This window comes from Phragmites australis, chromosome 3 (genome assembly GCF_958298935.1).
Source record: "Phragmites australis chromosome 3, lpPhrAust1.1, whole genome shotgun sequence".
In the NCBI taxonomy this organism is placed as follows: Eukaryota; Viridiplantae; Streptophyta; class Magnoliopsida; order Poales; family Poaceae; genus Phragmites; species Phragmites australis.
Window position 1 is genome coordinate 44,343,068 of NC_084923.1, and position 15,256 is coordinate 44,358,323.

At 43.0% G+C, this 15,256-nt stretch overlaps 1 protein-coding gene across 1 annotated transcript; it reads left to right on the forward strand.

The window, feature by feature from the left end:
• The first annotated feature begins 4,366 nt into the window (after positions 1-4,366).
• LOC133910763 (serine/threonine-protein kinase STY13-like) lies at positions 4,367-10,554 on the forward strand. The gene is made up of 5 exons (XM_062353042.1): positions 4,367-4,697; positions 9,058-9,170; positions 9,275-9,480; positions 9,587-9,890; positions 9,977-10,554. The coding sequence occupies exons 1-5, from the start codon at positions 4,367-4,369 to the stop codon at positions 10,187-10,189; spliced, it is 1,167 nt and encodes a 388-aa protein (XP_062209026.1). The 3' UTR covers positions 10,190-10,554.
• Positions 10,555-15,256: the final 4,702 nt, after the last annotated feature.

Sequence of the window (15,256 nt, forward strand, 5' to 3'; positions counted from 1 at the left end):
TGCAATATGTATTGTGTAAAGTTTAGAAAGTCACTGTGTGGTTCAAAGTAGTCGGAAAGAATGTGATACAACCGATTAAAATAGTTCCTTCTACAAAAAGGGTACCCCAACAATGATGATTGCCTATGTGTTTTCATAAAGAAATCATCAACAAGATTTTGCATCATCTATGTATATGTTGATGATCTAAATATCATTGGAAATACATAAAATATAAATGAAGCACGTAATCATCTAAACATAGAATTTAAAATGAAGGATTTGGGTAAAACCAAATTTTGCTTGGGTATACAACTCGAATATCTTCCTTTAGGAATTGTAGTATACCAAGCCGCATATAACCAAAAAATATTGGAGAAAATCAATATAGATAAATCATATTCATCCAAGACTCCCATGGTTGTTTGATCTCTTGATATGTTGAAAGATCCATTTAGACCACGGAAGGAAGTAGAAGAGAACTAGGACTCGAGATTCCTTATCTCAATGTCATTAGAGCGCTTATTTATCTTGCAAATTGTAGCAGGCATGATATCGCATTTGCAGTTAACTTACTAACTAGCCATAGTGCTGCCCCAACTAAATGCCATTAGGCGAGAGTCAAAAATATCTTTCGATATCTCCAAGACACTGTTAACCCAACCATATATGCAAAAATATTCTACAAGTAACTCTTTAGCATTATAATCTATCTCAAATTTGATCTCAAACTTGAGATAGATACCTCATATTGAAATATTTCTGGTAGAGAATTTTAAAGAATTAGAAATAATATTATTTTATTAGGAAATTATAAAAATAATATTTAAAATAGAAAATTTGCAGAAATAGGTGCTAGTCGACACTCCAATTACCGACTAGCTACCTATCAGCATTCTAAACGGATTCAAATGGAAAATTGTTCAACTACGAAGCTACAGACTAGATCTAGAATTTCTAGCCACTTTTTAAGTCTATAAACAGATTCAAATGAAAAAGTGTTCAACTACAAAGTTATAGATATCGTCGATATGTAAAATTTTTGTATAAATATTATCTTCATGCGAGCTCATATGAAATAGTTATAGATTTTTTTCTTTGAATATCGTCTGCGAGACACAAGACCTAGTCCCTGAGAATGTGCCAAATGGTATGTCGGCACTCCAATTATCGGTAGGTGGCTAGTTAACAATTGGATGCCTATTAATACCTATTTTTGTAAATTTTCTATTTAAATAATATGTTTGTAATTTTCTAATAAAATAATATTATTTTAAAAAAGATTCTATTTTAAATCTAAATGAATGGAGAAAATACAACTTGAAACCGCAATGAAAATAGTAAATCTAAATAAATGGAGAAAACACAATCATCTTGAAGTGAATGTGTTTCCTGCCACTCATTTAGAAAACACAAACAGGGACGATAGTGAGGTCAGCGATGGGAGAAGACGGGCCCGAGGGGAGTGAGATACCAAGATGGGGAGCAAGGCAACATAGCCGTGGTAGGAGACAGCAACAACGACAAGGTCAGCGACGGGAGTGGGGAGTGAGATGGGGAAAGGTCAGCTGTGGAATGGCCCGAGGGGAGTGAGATGGGAAGAGGGAAAGTGGGGTGGGGTGGCCACGGTAGGGGACAGGGATGGCGGTGAGGTCGGCGATGGTAACCATGGTATCACTTCGATCGCCACTACCTGTCGAGATTGATATTCTATAGGTGAGTGAGATAGGGAGCGGAGTTGTCGAGATATTTATAGAATGCGCCTTATTACTGTCGGTTTGTAACGACTCATGTATTGATTAGTTGGTTAAGATTATGAACTGACAGTGATATTTTTTATCATTATCGGTTAGTAATGCGAACCAACAGTGATGTATCACTATCGATTCTTAACGACTCAATGTTAGATCTGCCAGTTTAACTAATGAGCCGGTAGTGAAAGAGGGACAGAGATGACACTTTCTATAGTAGTGATAGTGTGTAAATAAAATATATGTGCGGCAAACATGTCAGCTTGCATGCACTTACGAGCAGGTTTGCATCCTGTGTAACGCACAGTGCGAATAGAGCTAATAAAAGCATCTCCAATAATACCGATAGTTGCTACCTATAACAGATATACATGTCACTAATAGATAATACAATAGTCAACTCTTCCAATAGTATAATAGCATTGTCTATAAAATTAATATTAGCTCACATGCAATAGACTACAATATTATTATATTTAATGAGTAGACTATCTAATGATTAGTAGTGTTGGCCAAATGGGCAGCCCGGCACGGTAGGCCAAGTGGGTCGTGCCGTGCTGGCCCGCGTGTCGAGCATTCAGTCTAGGCACATCCCACGTAAGGCTAGGTCGTGCCGAGCTGGGGTACGGTAGGCCTGATGGGCATTTTTTGGTTGTTAACCCGTTAGCACATGAAAAAATCGAAAAAAATAAATATGTGTGTGTGGGGGGGGGGGGGCTACTCACCACATGCATGCATCTGCTTTGAGCTCCCATGTCAGCGGAGGTTAGCTCACGGTCATGAGTCACAGTGCGCTGGTAAATAAAAAAATATGTGACTTATCATATATGCGTGAGACTGTGCGTGTTGCAACTTACATGTGAGAGAGGGAGTAAGAGACGGCAAGCATGTGCACGGCCACCCTATGTTGACACTGTTGATATTGCTAGCTTGCAAAGTGTGAATGCCGAGGCCCGAATCCGTGTCGACTATTGCCAATGGGCCAAGCCGTGATAGGCCATGTCGTGCTGGCTCGGTGTGACATGGTTTCAGTCCAAGCACGGCCTAGCCTGTCGTGTCATGTCAGCATGACCTAATTATAAACGGGCCATATCGTGCTTAAGTTGTGCCCATAGTTCCAGGCCGTGTGCCAATCCATTTGTCCAGCTCTACTGATCAATAGCTAGTATTTCTCTCTTTTCATTTATTTTTCACTCCATATCAGCAAAAATCTGATATGATCTCACTTATAGCTAGCTGATATAGATTATTGGACACACTCTAAAGTGCTTCGGTGGACTGCACTGCATTGATCACTAATGTTGACATTAAGTTGCATGGTTGTTTCACCATGCATTAAGGCTGCAGTTTCGTGAACTCATGCGTTAAGCTAAGTCCATTGGGTGCTTTGGTGCTGCTATATATATATGTCTCACCGTGAGAATATTTGGAGCAAGAAAAGAGAGCATTCCAGAGGTGAGAGAAACCAAAGAATGCACATGAGAGTAGTTATCTAATCATCAAGAGAACAAGAAAACTAGATAGAAGAGAGATGATAAAAACTTTTAAGATGCAAAGAGCTAATACGCAAGTAGAAAAGTTTGTGCAGTGTAGCACATGATCGATTAAGTTGTGCGATGCACACCTAAAAGCTACTTTATTTTATTTGGTTAAATCAATTTATGCCATGTATAGCTTCCACGAAATTTGGCTTACAATAACTTCCTCTCTCGTCTAAAGAGAACCAGATTTGGTTGGAGTTTGACATTTCTATTTATTTCCTTCCAAATATTCCAACAAAATAGAGAAGGTCGACACAGCAGCAATGACTTCCTATGCTCTAATGGTATGATCAGATCAAATCCTATAATAATGGATTTCCTTACAAAAGTCCTACGAAATTCGTTCAATCCAAAAGCCCTTTTTCCGTTTGTTTACCAGCGAGGCCAGGAACGAGTCTCATTCCTTGATCCTCGCCAACAACCTCCTGTTTTCCGCTCCCTCTCGCCGCTCGGTCGATCGCTAACTTGAGTAACTTCCATCCATTCTGCAACGAACCCCTCTCACGCCGCCCAAATTCCAGCACGTTTTAATCGCTTTAGATCTCAGGCGCGTTCTTCCAAAACAAATATTGATTTCGTATAAGCTCGTCTGTTTTAGCTTTATATCCCATTAGCCTTCTCCTTGGTTTGTTTCTGCTAGTTTAGGGCAGTTCTTGATTCCTTTTTCCCAATCGATATCCTTTTGTTTAACCTTTTCTTTATGCGCTTGTGTGGTTGATTTTTTGTGTGTTCGGTTGAATCTTTTTTTGGATTTTTTTTTTTTTTTTTTTTTTTTTGCATCTGGTTTGCATACATAAAACTGCACAATGCAATTGTCAACCGGAGATATGCACGCTAATTTCCTCTTGCTACATGGATAAATTGCGTATATCCTCTCGCAAGATTTGGCGCTGCTGAGTGCATCGCACCAGTTTTCGTCGAAGATTTGGCCCTCATTTAAACCAGGCGCAGCCAAAGATTTGTCTCCATGCATCTTCAATTTAATAAAAGGGACGAAACTGGTCGAGGCATGCAAGAAGAGGCCTCGTAGCTGGCAAGGGCGAAAAAGGCACAACACAGCAGCTTCGATTCCCTTCCGGTCGGCCGGAGAACGGGATGGACTCCATCACGAGCCCCACCCGCGGCCGCAACCCAAGCTTCGGCGGCGGCAGCGCCGGCGCCGACGACGCTGATGTGTTCGTGAGGGCGGGGGCGGGCAACGAGATGTACGTGCGGGCGGACAAGATCGACCTGAAGAACCTGGACGTGCAGCTGGACAGGACGCGGTCCAAGGTGTGGCTGGAGAACCAGCGGAGCGCGTCGCCGCGGCCGCGGCCGCTGCTCGAGTGGGAGGTCGACCTCGCCAAGCTCGACATCCAGAACCAGATCGCGCACGGCACGTTCGGCGTCGTCTACCGCGGCACCTACGACGGCCACGACGTCGCCGGTACGTACGTTTATGCGCGCGCATCTGCCGTCTCGTTACTTGCTAGATGTGAAAAGGTCGCGCGGCGCAGATCCTTGCCGGCGGCGCCTCGTCTCGGCTAGCGAGATTGCGCCGACGTCTTTTTTTTTCGAAAAAGCAGAAGATCTGCTTTTCATTTTATTAGAAGGAATAAAGAGGTACACGATAAAATAGGAAAGGAAGCTATCTAACTAACCAAAACAAATAAGATTTATACATGGATGGGAGAACCTAGGTGACTTTCCCGCTAATAAGGATTCAGATATAGTAAAGCTCAGGTCGCTTGTACTCGAAAGATGTACCGGTTCTGCTCCTTCCACATATATCAGATTGTAAGAAGTAGGATGTTGGAAGTTTTTTTTTTACACTTGTGGTGCGATAGTTATATATTGTCTCTACCATCCTAAGAAGGGCAGATGGAGTTGGTTGCCCATATTTGATAGGCTAGATCAGGAGGCTATTGTGAGGAATAGTGACGTTATAAGAGAAGATGAATTATGACACTTAAAAATTTAAATTAGATTGGCTTTAAAATTTTACAAGATAAATCTATCTCAATTTCTATCTAAATATACCTTAGATTTATTTAGTGTGTCTAATTTATCGGTCAAGAGGATTACAACATAATCTAGCAAAGTAAATTACAAATATGTAAATACGGAAACGTAAATAAGATAGATAGATAAATTTGGCACAAGATATTTTTATCTCGTAATATCAATGGCATGAATGTCAACCTTAATCCATATTAGAGCTCCATCAAAAATATACTCTCGGTCGGCACCCAATCATGACTCTTGAGCCATCAAGCCACCAAAGAAAAATCTCAAGCCGAATGAGCTACCAAGCCACCAAGATAAAATCTCACCACTAGCATATCTTCCGGTCATTTGCTGTCGTGATCACTTTGAAGCTTGAGCCACCAAGGCAAGTATCTCCGCATCCCTGTACATATAGAGCACCGGACTATCCGGTGAAGTCATCAGCATTCACTTTGCCTCTGGATAAAATATTTCGGTGAATTCAACCCCTCTGCACCGAACCTTTCGATATGGCAAATCTTCATGAGACTTTTCCAATTCAATCAAACTTTGTCCCGACTGTGTTGGCTTCTTAATATATTTCATCCATGAGACCTACTAATATATATTATTGACAAACATTTAGTCTCAATAACTATGTTATCATTAATCACCAAAATCACAATCATGACCTAATAGAACTATTTTCGCTATAGCTACCATTGTCCAGATTGTTGTGGAAAAAAGACATTCGAGGAAGAGGTGATCAATGGTCTCTAGGTTTCGCATGCATAGGGGGCAAAAGTAGGAATTTGGCCACCCTTGCGCCATAGGCGATCTGCGGTGTAGACTCTCTTCTGGGCAAGTAGCTAGGCAAAGATTTTGATCCTAGGTGTCTCCTAAGGATCCCAGACGAGCGGTGCATAGTTGACAGAGATGCTACCAGTGAACTATGCAATGTAGGCTGACCTAGATGTGTATTCGCCCGAGGCTGCCTCTCTCCATGTGATGTTGTCTGGCATGTTAGATAGAACAATTCCTTGCAGAGCCTACCACCATCGAACATAGTCCGGTAGTATGTCTAGCGTGATGATGTCCCGGATGCCATCAATCCATTTGTTTCCTATGAGTGCCGCACGGATAATTTGGTGACGTGGTCATAAAGTCAAGAATAGTTGCAGTGCTACATTCCTGGGTGCCGAACCGTGTAGCCAAGGGCTGCTCCGGAAGTCTGTTGTGTTCCCATTGCCGACAGTCACCATTGTGAGGGTATAGAACAATTGCAGATCCATGCTATCACATGGTAGTTCCAGTCCCACCCATGACTTATTTGATGTCTTCCAAGAGAACCATAGCCAACATAGTCTAAGTGCCCGACCAAATTTCTTGAGGTTTAGGATGCTTAGACCCCCAAGTTCCTTTCGCCGGTAGACTCTGGCCCATGCAATTTTACATTTTGCTCCACTGGCCTCCTTGATGCTTGCCCATAACCATGAGCGCATGATTTTATCAAGGCGCTTGCGGATGGACACCGGAAGCATGTGTGTTTTCATGATGTATACGGGTAGTGCTATGAGGGCGCTTTTCAGAAGCACTACTCATCCGGTAGGGGTGAATAATCTTCCTTTCCATCCTACTAGGCTTCCAGTTGCACTGTCAATCAGTGGTTGGAGCTCAACATGTCACAGCTTTCGTAGGGACAAAGGCATTCCCAGATACTTGAAAGGTAGTGATACAAGTGGGATTTGCAGATGTTGAAGGATGTCTGTCATGTCAATATCATCGCATCGGATTGCGGCCACCAAGCTCTTTGCAAGGTTTGCATGCAGCCCCAAAGCTTGTCTAAAGGTGTCCAGAATTTGTCTAGTGGTCTGTAGCTCATCCTTAATGGGCGCCAGGAAGATAACCGTGTCATCGGCGTATAAGGAGAGCCTCATGCGTGCAGCTCTATGATTGAGCTGTGATAGGTGGCCTTCGTTGGTTGCTAGCTCGAAGAGGTGTTGCAGCGGATCAATTGCGATGATGAACAGGAAGGGGGAGAATGGGTCCCCTTGTCGAAGTCCCCAACGGTGGAGGAGGTATTGTCCTGGGGAACCATTGAGGAGCACTCTTGATGAGGATGTGGACGGGTTGCACCGATGTTAGTCTTTTAGGGTCCATGGGGCATTCTCAACAGAAGTTTTTGGTGGGCGACAATCGGCCAACTATGAAATATGGTCGACGATGATGATGTCGCTGGCCACGATGAAGTATTGTTTCTGTTGAGAGTAGCAATAGTATGACACAATTGATGGCCGCAAGAGACATCACAGTCAACGTATGTTGATGGTGAGGGAGGAGGGAAGGAGTCTTTACTAGAAGCTTGTCGTCATTCGCTAGAAACAGCAGGGTGGAAGAAACAAGAGGTTGTTTTTTGTTGGAAACAAAAATATAATACAATATTTTTGTTGCACCCCGGCGTGGGGCCGAGGATGTTATTAACATCTTTTCAGCTTTTTCCTGAAAAAACCAGAATTATCTAAACGGATGGCTTTTGGCCCCAATTTCTAGTGGCTTTTAGTTGGTTGAGGAAGTGTTTGTAGCTGAAATAAACTAAAAGCTAAGAAGCAGGTTTTGGCTAGCTTTTCTAGCTTTTGGGTATGCTGAGAAGCTAAAATTTTATTATAAAAACCAACAACCAAATTTCAACAACCACAACAGTATCCTCAACTAGCTAGAAGTTCTATAGCCACAAATTATCCAAATAGGCCCTAAGTACTCCCTCCGTTGAAAAATACAAGACATTTTTTGTTTTAGCTCGGTCTTTAAAGTTGGACTTTGACTATTTTTCCTCACAAAATATATAGTTTATAGCTACTAAACTAATATAGTGTGAAAGAATTTTAAAATATGAATCTAGTTATATATTTTTTACACTAAACATATTTATAATTTGACTAGTTGTTAGTCAAAATATATAAAGTTGATTTTTTCAAAATAAAATAAGTCTTGTATTTTTGAACAGAGGGAGTACTACTTTCATTGAGGGTGGCAATAGTAGAACATATATAATCGATGGCTGCAAATGATGTGGTAATCTATAGGAATAGCAATTGTTGGTTGGATTTGGTAAAATTCTACAATTTGACTTATTATAGTATATATAGTTCTAATAAAGAAAATGTGATTCATGTAGAAGCATGGTTTTACACTAATCACCGATGATACTTTACCTAGCCACAAGATCCTGAGGTATTTACCTTTTCCAGTCTCCTTAAGAGAAAATATATATTGACTATTGTATATGAAACTATATATTTTTCTTGTGAATGATCTGCATATTATCTTTATTCGATTTAATTTAGTACACATATTATTCAAAATGATATTACTGACGAAACAAATTAAACAACATTTTACATTAGGTGGGGTAATCATGTAAAATCTTGTGCATACGGTCGTATTTATACCTATTTATATTTGTGCATTTCACGCTAGGCCTAAAAAACTTATAAATGGATTGCTGGAATAATGTGTGCACTTGTAATATATATGTAAAATGTGCTCAGTTGTGCACTGTAAAAAATACGCACTATATATATATTTCAGATTTAAGTTCATTTTCTCATAGGGCGCATATAGCCTATTGCTGCACGCAACTTTTGCAAATGCGCATAATCCAGCATGTTCCATATATTTTTTCCTGACTTTTTTTTCTCTTCAAATTAAAGTGCTATGTGATCACCTTTTTCAGAAGAAAAAAATGCGAATCAGGTGCAAATGCGACGTTGACATATTGATTTTGCCCAACTTTCTCACTAACACATTGCATTTGGATGCAGTGAAGGTGCTGGACTGGGGGCAGGAGGGCCATGACACGACGGCGAAGCACCGCGAGGCCTTCGAGAAGGAGGTCGCCGTCTGGCAGAAGCTTGACCATCCCAATGTCACGAAGGTACGTAAGCGGAAGTCACCATCGTCTTCGAATCCGCCGTGCACGTCTGAATCCGGTACGTTGCGGTGAAATGTATCTTGAAATGTTTCTGAACTTGGCTGCAGTTCGTGGGCGCGTCCATGGGGACGTCGCAGCTGAAGATCCCCAAGAAGGGCTCGTCCTCTGGCGGCCGCGCCGTGCCGAACGAGTGCTGCGTCGTCGTCGTCGAGTTCCAGCACGGCGGCACGCTGAAGACGCTGCTGTACAACCACCGCGACAAGAAGCTGCCGTACAAGAAGGTCGTCCAGCTCGCCCTCGACCTCGCTAGAGGGTGAGTGCCCAGTTGTGCTGCATACATCATTACCATCGATGCGCGCACCATGCATGCATACATCATTGCTGATTGATCCACGACGGGTGCGCTGCCATGCATGCAGGCTGAGCTACCTGCACTCGAAGAAGATCGTGCACCGCGACGTGAAGGCGGAGAACATGCTGCTGGACCGGAAGCGGACGCTGAAGATCGCCGACTTCGGGGTGGCGCGCGTGGAGGCGGGGAGCGAGATGACGGGGCAGACGGGCACGCTGGGCTACATGGCGCCGGAGGTGCTGGAGGGCCGGTCGTACGACCACAAGTGCGACGTCTACAGCTTCGGCATCCTGCTGTGGGAGACCTACTGCTGCGCCATGGCGTACCCCAACTACAGCCTCGCCGACATTTCCTACCACGTCGTCAAGCTGGTGCGTTAAGTTCCGTGTTTCTTTTTTTATTTTTCCTCGGTCGGCGTCGTCACACTTCTGATCACTGGACGATGCGTTTCGTGCAGGGGATCCGGCCGGACATCCCGCGGTGCTGCCCTCGGGCGCTGGCGGACATCATGACGCGGTGCTGGGACGGGAACCCGGACAGCCGGCCGGAGATGTCGGAGGTGGTGTCGCTGCTGGAGAGGATCGACACCGCCAGCGGCAAGGGCGGCATGACGCCCGTCGACGAAGTCGCGCAGGGCTGCTCCTGCTTCGGCTTCCCCCGTAGCGCCTAGCTCGTCAGCTAATCAAAAGCTAATAAAGCAGCAACCACCAAGCGGCCATGCATGCCTCGCGCTCATGCAACTCTGTGACCTGCTTGCTTGTTGTCTTCTCCATTGGTGCGGACTCGTCTGCATCCCCGTGGAATCGTATTACCGGCGGCATTGCTCGTTCGCTCTGTGTGTGGTCTGAAATCCATGCTCGCTTGAGACTCGATCTGGTTATCTGCAAGTGCGGCACTTTGGCATGCATGCATGTAGTAGAGTGGCACCTCCGTTTTGGAGGTTTTTTTTTTGTGTCTATCCATCTCAAGTTCTCGAGGTGCACGCAAATAACTCAGCTAGCTCCAACCAATGCTTTCTGACTGTCTGTAACAAAAATTGGCGTTTTTTAATTAGATTTGGGCATTGTTTTATTAGACTCTAAAATTTTAGTAAAACGAAGAAACATAGTTCGGCACTCCCTTTCATTTTTGAATCAAAGTTGGCCAAAACTTTTGAATTTGGACGACTGAAGCATGTGCCGGTGTATGTGTGTTCTAGGTGTGTATGAGGTTGCTGTATTATATGAGCAGATTGAGACGAAACAAGTTAAGTGAAATTACATTAATTAAAAAAAATATTTATTTGTATCGTTAAATTAAACTGCTTATCCGCTGGGTCAGGACATGGAGATGCGGAAACCAAAGTGAATCGGCAGCAGGGGTTCGTGCTGGACACCAGCAAGCGCGTCGCATCGTGCTTCTCTAAAGTGGGGTTGGCCCTTCTAGACTGGTTCAAGAACCCGAAGGACCATAGTCGTTGCACCGGCTTGGACGGCGACCAAGACGACGACTTTGTGCCCCCTACCAAATCAGACTTCTTGGAAGAATGAAGCAGCGCCGCTGCCGGCGGAGGATCCAAATTGCTGTTGACCCGCGCCGGCTACCCTGCACCTGCCTCGCATGAGGACGCCGAGTTTGAGGCCGATGTCAACGAGGTCAGCCGGATACTGAGCTCCCGGTTCGCGTCTCCTGAGGTCACCGTGATAGCCATGGACTGCTGCCCCGTCAAAGTGTCAGTGCGTCTAGTTGACAAGATCCACTACGTGAAAAACAAATAAAAAAGATATATATAAAGATCAGGTATTTATTCGTCATAGATAACAGATAGTAGATGATAGATCATAATATTAACCATCACCTATAACATGAGTGACAGATAATAACTAAACTAGCTCATCATTTATAACTTAGTCATAAATGACAGGCCTTCCTGTACCAGTCATAAGTGACAGGTCATGTTATAAACCGTCACTTATGACTTGCAAATGTGACGAGTCATAATATGATCTGTCATTTATAATAATTAATAAGTGTCGGATAATATTATCACCCGTCACTTATTACTTAGATCTGTTTTAACACCTAGCCAGTCATTGTGCGGGCGAACAATTACTCAACAGTTCCGCTTGCATAGTGTTGACCATTTTCACCGAATTCGGTAGAGATTTTCTAATGTCTTGTTGATTTAAAGTTTGAATTTGTGCTAGGTCTTTCAAGGTTTGCATCTCCCCTTTTCTCCTCATTTCCTTCTCCTCTAATCCCTATTTGTTAAATTTGTTGTGCTTTGAGTTGTAATCGGCTATTTTGCATCTTTATTCAAAATCTTAGTACAAGTGAGTTGTATTTATGTTAGATTTGATACTAGATTTGTCCGATCTACCACGAGATGCCACATATCTAGTGTATTTGTATGAAATTTTTAATTACATGCTTAATCATGAAATTAAGGTAATTGTTAATGAAGAATGAATTTTTTATATTAATTGTAGATGACGGATATAAGTTAGATGTACCTTAAGACCCGAACTTGTCCAGAGTAACTGAGCGGGGTGAAGTATTTCATGATTGCTGCCTTGGTAGATATGAAAGATCGTGGTAAAACGGCAATGTATTGTCCATGTCGCAACTATAAGAATGATAAGAAGTTCCTAAAACCAGACAATATCCATGCACACTTGGTCATACGTGAATTTAAAGAGAATTATACATGTTGGAACAAACATATCGAGGAAGGTCTTAACGGGGGAGAGTTGGATCGGGCCCTCCATACTGACAGTGTTGATAAAGGACTTACACCTGATGAAATGGATCATGATATCAGGGATGAGGACATATTAGGTTTCAATTATAATGATCTCGAGAATTTTGTAGAGAATATGGACCAAATGGTGCGGGATGTCGAGCGGTATAACGAGTATAACAACGGTGAGTTTACTAAATTTCAGGACTCTGTGCGGGATTCCAAGACACCCATTTATCCCAACTGTAAGAAAAAATACACACAGATATCTGAGAACCTAAAGCTTCTACAGCTGAAGGCAACCCATGGTTGGACTGACAAGAGTTTCAGCATTGCTGGATCTGCTAAAGGACATATTACCGGAGGGAAACTTGGTGCCCGAGGGCGTCTACGATGCGAAGAAGATAATTTGTTCTTTAGGGCTGAAAATAGAAAAAATACATATATGTAAGCATGATTGTATCTTGTTTCGTGGAGAGTACGCGGAGCTGGATCAATACCCCGTTTGTGGAACCTATTGATATAAGCGTAGAAACGATGGTGGTGACCGGGATGGAGGCAAGAAAAGTAAAGGTGGTTTTAGAAAGGTGATGTGGTATTTTCCTGTAATTCCCCGCCTGAAGCGTCTGTTTGCCAACAGAAATGAGGCACAATTGGTGCGTTGGCATAAGGAGGGTCGTAAAAAATGATGCAATGATATGGCACCCAGCGGATTCCGCTCGGTGGCGAATCGTTGATTCCATATTTTGTTGGTTCACTCAAGAATTAAGAAATATTATGTTTGCTATGAGCACAGATGGCATGAATTCATTTGGTAACATGAGTACCTCACATAGCACCTGGTCTGTTGTCTTATCGATCTACAACTTTTCACCCTGACTTTGTAACAAACAGAAATACATTATATTGTCGATCTTGATATCAAGACCGAAACAACTTGATAACGATATTGATGTGTACCTCAGGGCTTTAGTCGATGATCTTAAGAAACTCTGATCGAAACGCGTCGCGATTTGGGATCAGTACAAGTAAGAGTACTTTACCTTGCACGCCATGTTGTTTGTCATCATCATTGATCTGCCAGCACTTCGTAACTTGTCAGGTCAAAGCAATAGAAAAGGTGAAGCTTGCCCACATTGCTTAAATGACACATGCAGTTTGATGTTGAACAACTCAAAGAAAATAATGTACATACGGCATCGACGTTTCCTTCCCAGGAAGCATACGTACCAAAACATGAACAAACAGTTCGATAGCACTAGGGAGAAAGCGTTACGTTCGAGGTATTTTAGCAGAGAAGATGTCCACAATCAGGTTAAGAATATCAATATTGTCCTTAGCAAACGAAAACAATCCTCCAAGAATGATGAATAGTTAGAAATGTGAAAAAAGAAATCAATATTATTCAAGCTAGAGCATTGAAAAAAATTAGATGTTCGTCACTCTATCGACAATATGCACGTAAAGAAGAATATCTACGAGAGTCTGATTAGTACATTACTCCAAATAAAGAGAAAAAAGAAAGAATCATGAGATCGCACAAGCTGATCTTGAAAAATGGGTTTAAGATCGGAGCTCCATACACATGACACTGATAAAGAAAAACACCTACCCAGCAGCTATCACTCTCTTAAAAAGGAGAAAAAAAAATTCTACGAGTTCTTGCACAGTATGAAAATTCTCTCTGGTTACTTGTCCAATATTGCAAGACTTATTTCAGTAAAAGAGCTGAAATAAATTTTACCATAATAAAATCCCATAATTACCATATAATAATAACGTTACTACTTCCTGTAGCTATTAAAAATATCCTTCTAATAAAACTTGGCGAGGCTATGATATAAATCAGAATTGGAGAGAAGGCAGCGAACATGAACAGCTGTTCATAGTACTGAGTTTGTTAGAAAAATGTTCTTAGCAAATCTCATTATGTAAACGATAGTACAATGGACAAGCGCACCGGAGTTTTTTACACTAAAACAATGCGATGTACCAAAACAATTACAAAAGCATATGGCAGACTGTATAAAACCGCAATTATGATAAGGTACTATACATTTACCATATATGCGAGTATGCCACGTTCATTCCCAAATAAATTCTTCTCACTGTGTTCAACATTAAAGACCACAAGGTTATGCTCCCCTCCACAAGGTAAATTTCTCCAAAGCTGAGCTCTGTTAATCAGAACAACCACCAATAGCAACCAACAGGAAAAAATATCTCCTTTTTTCCTTTAACCAAAGAACTCCAAACAACCCATATCCAATTTACTGCTCGCTCACTTCTCCAATCAAACATGCAACATTAAGCTACTCGATGACCTACAAATAGACATTACCACTGATACAACTATAGCTGTGATCAGGAATGGACGCACAGCGTGCCTGGTTCTGGCATTCCACCGAACAAGTAGAGCGCGCGCCCCCAACCTCAAGCACGAGATCAAACAACCGACAGTCACCACACGCAACGCCCAGGAATCCAACCGCGAACGTAGCACGGTTGCACGAACCAGGAAAGCACGAGGAGGCCGAAGGGACGAAGAGAGCTCCCTCCGGCGCAGGAGAGCGGCGACCGCAATTGCACTGTATCCTCTCCCTCGCTTCCCCCGCTGACACGGCTCGGAGCGCGGCAACGGCGAGGCACCAGTCCCGGCTCGGCAGCGCAGGGAGAGGAGGAAACCAACCACCAATGCGCTCGCAGGGTGGGGGTGGAGGAGGAGGACGAGGCGGCGGACGAACCGGAGACGAAAGCCTCACGTGGCCGCCAAGCCCGGAATATTCCATTCTCCTCGGCTCAGTTTATTTCTTGGGCTTGGGCCCAAGGCCCATAGTCGTTGCGACCAAGCCCAACTCGTTTCGGGCTGAGCCCACCCTATCATCCGAGTCCAACTCGCAGCCCGGGCGCGCTTTCTCTTTCCTCTCTCTCCCCCGATTAGGATTCTGACTTCAATTCTGACTTCACCTTTGAAAGCACCGTGACTCCAATATAAACCAAAAAATATTGTATAATAAT

Bases quoted from the DNA above. Each gene is read 5' to 3' on its own strand.
- LOC133910763 (XM_062353042.1), top strand. From the start codon at position 4,367: ATGGACTCCATCACGAGCCCCACCCGCGGCCGCAACCCAAGCTTCGGC. The intron at 9,481-9,586 runs GTGAGTGCCCAG...CCATGCATGCAG, and splicing joins GCCCTCGACCTCGCTAGAGG to GCTGAGCTACCTGCACTCGA. The intron at 9,891-9,976 runs GTGCGTTAAGTT...CGTTTCGTGCAG, and splicing joins CCTACCACGTCGTCAAGCTG to GGGATCCGGCCGGACATCCC.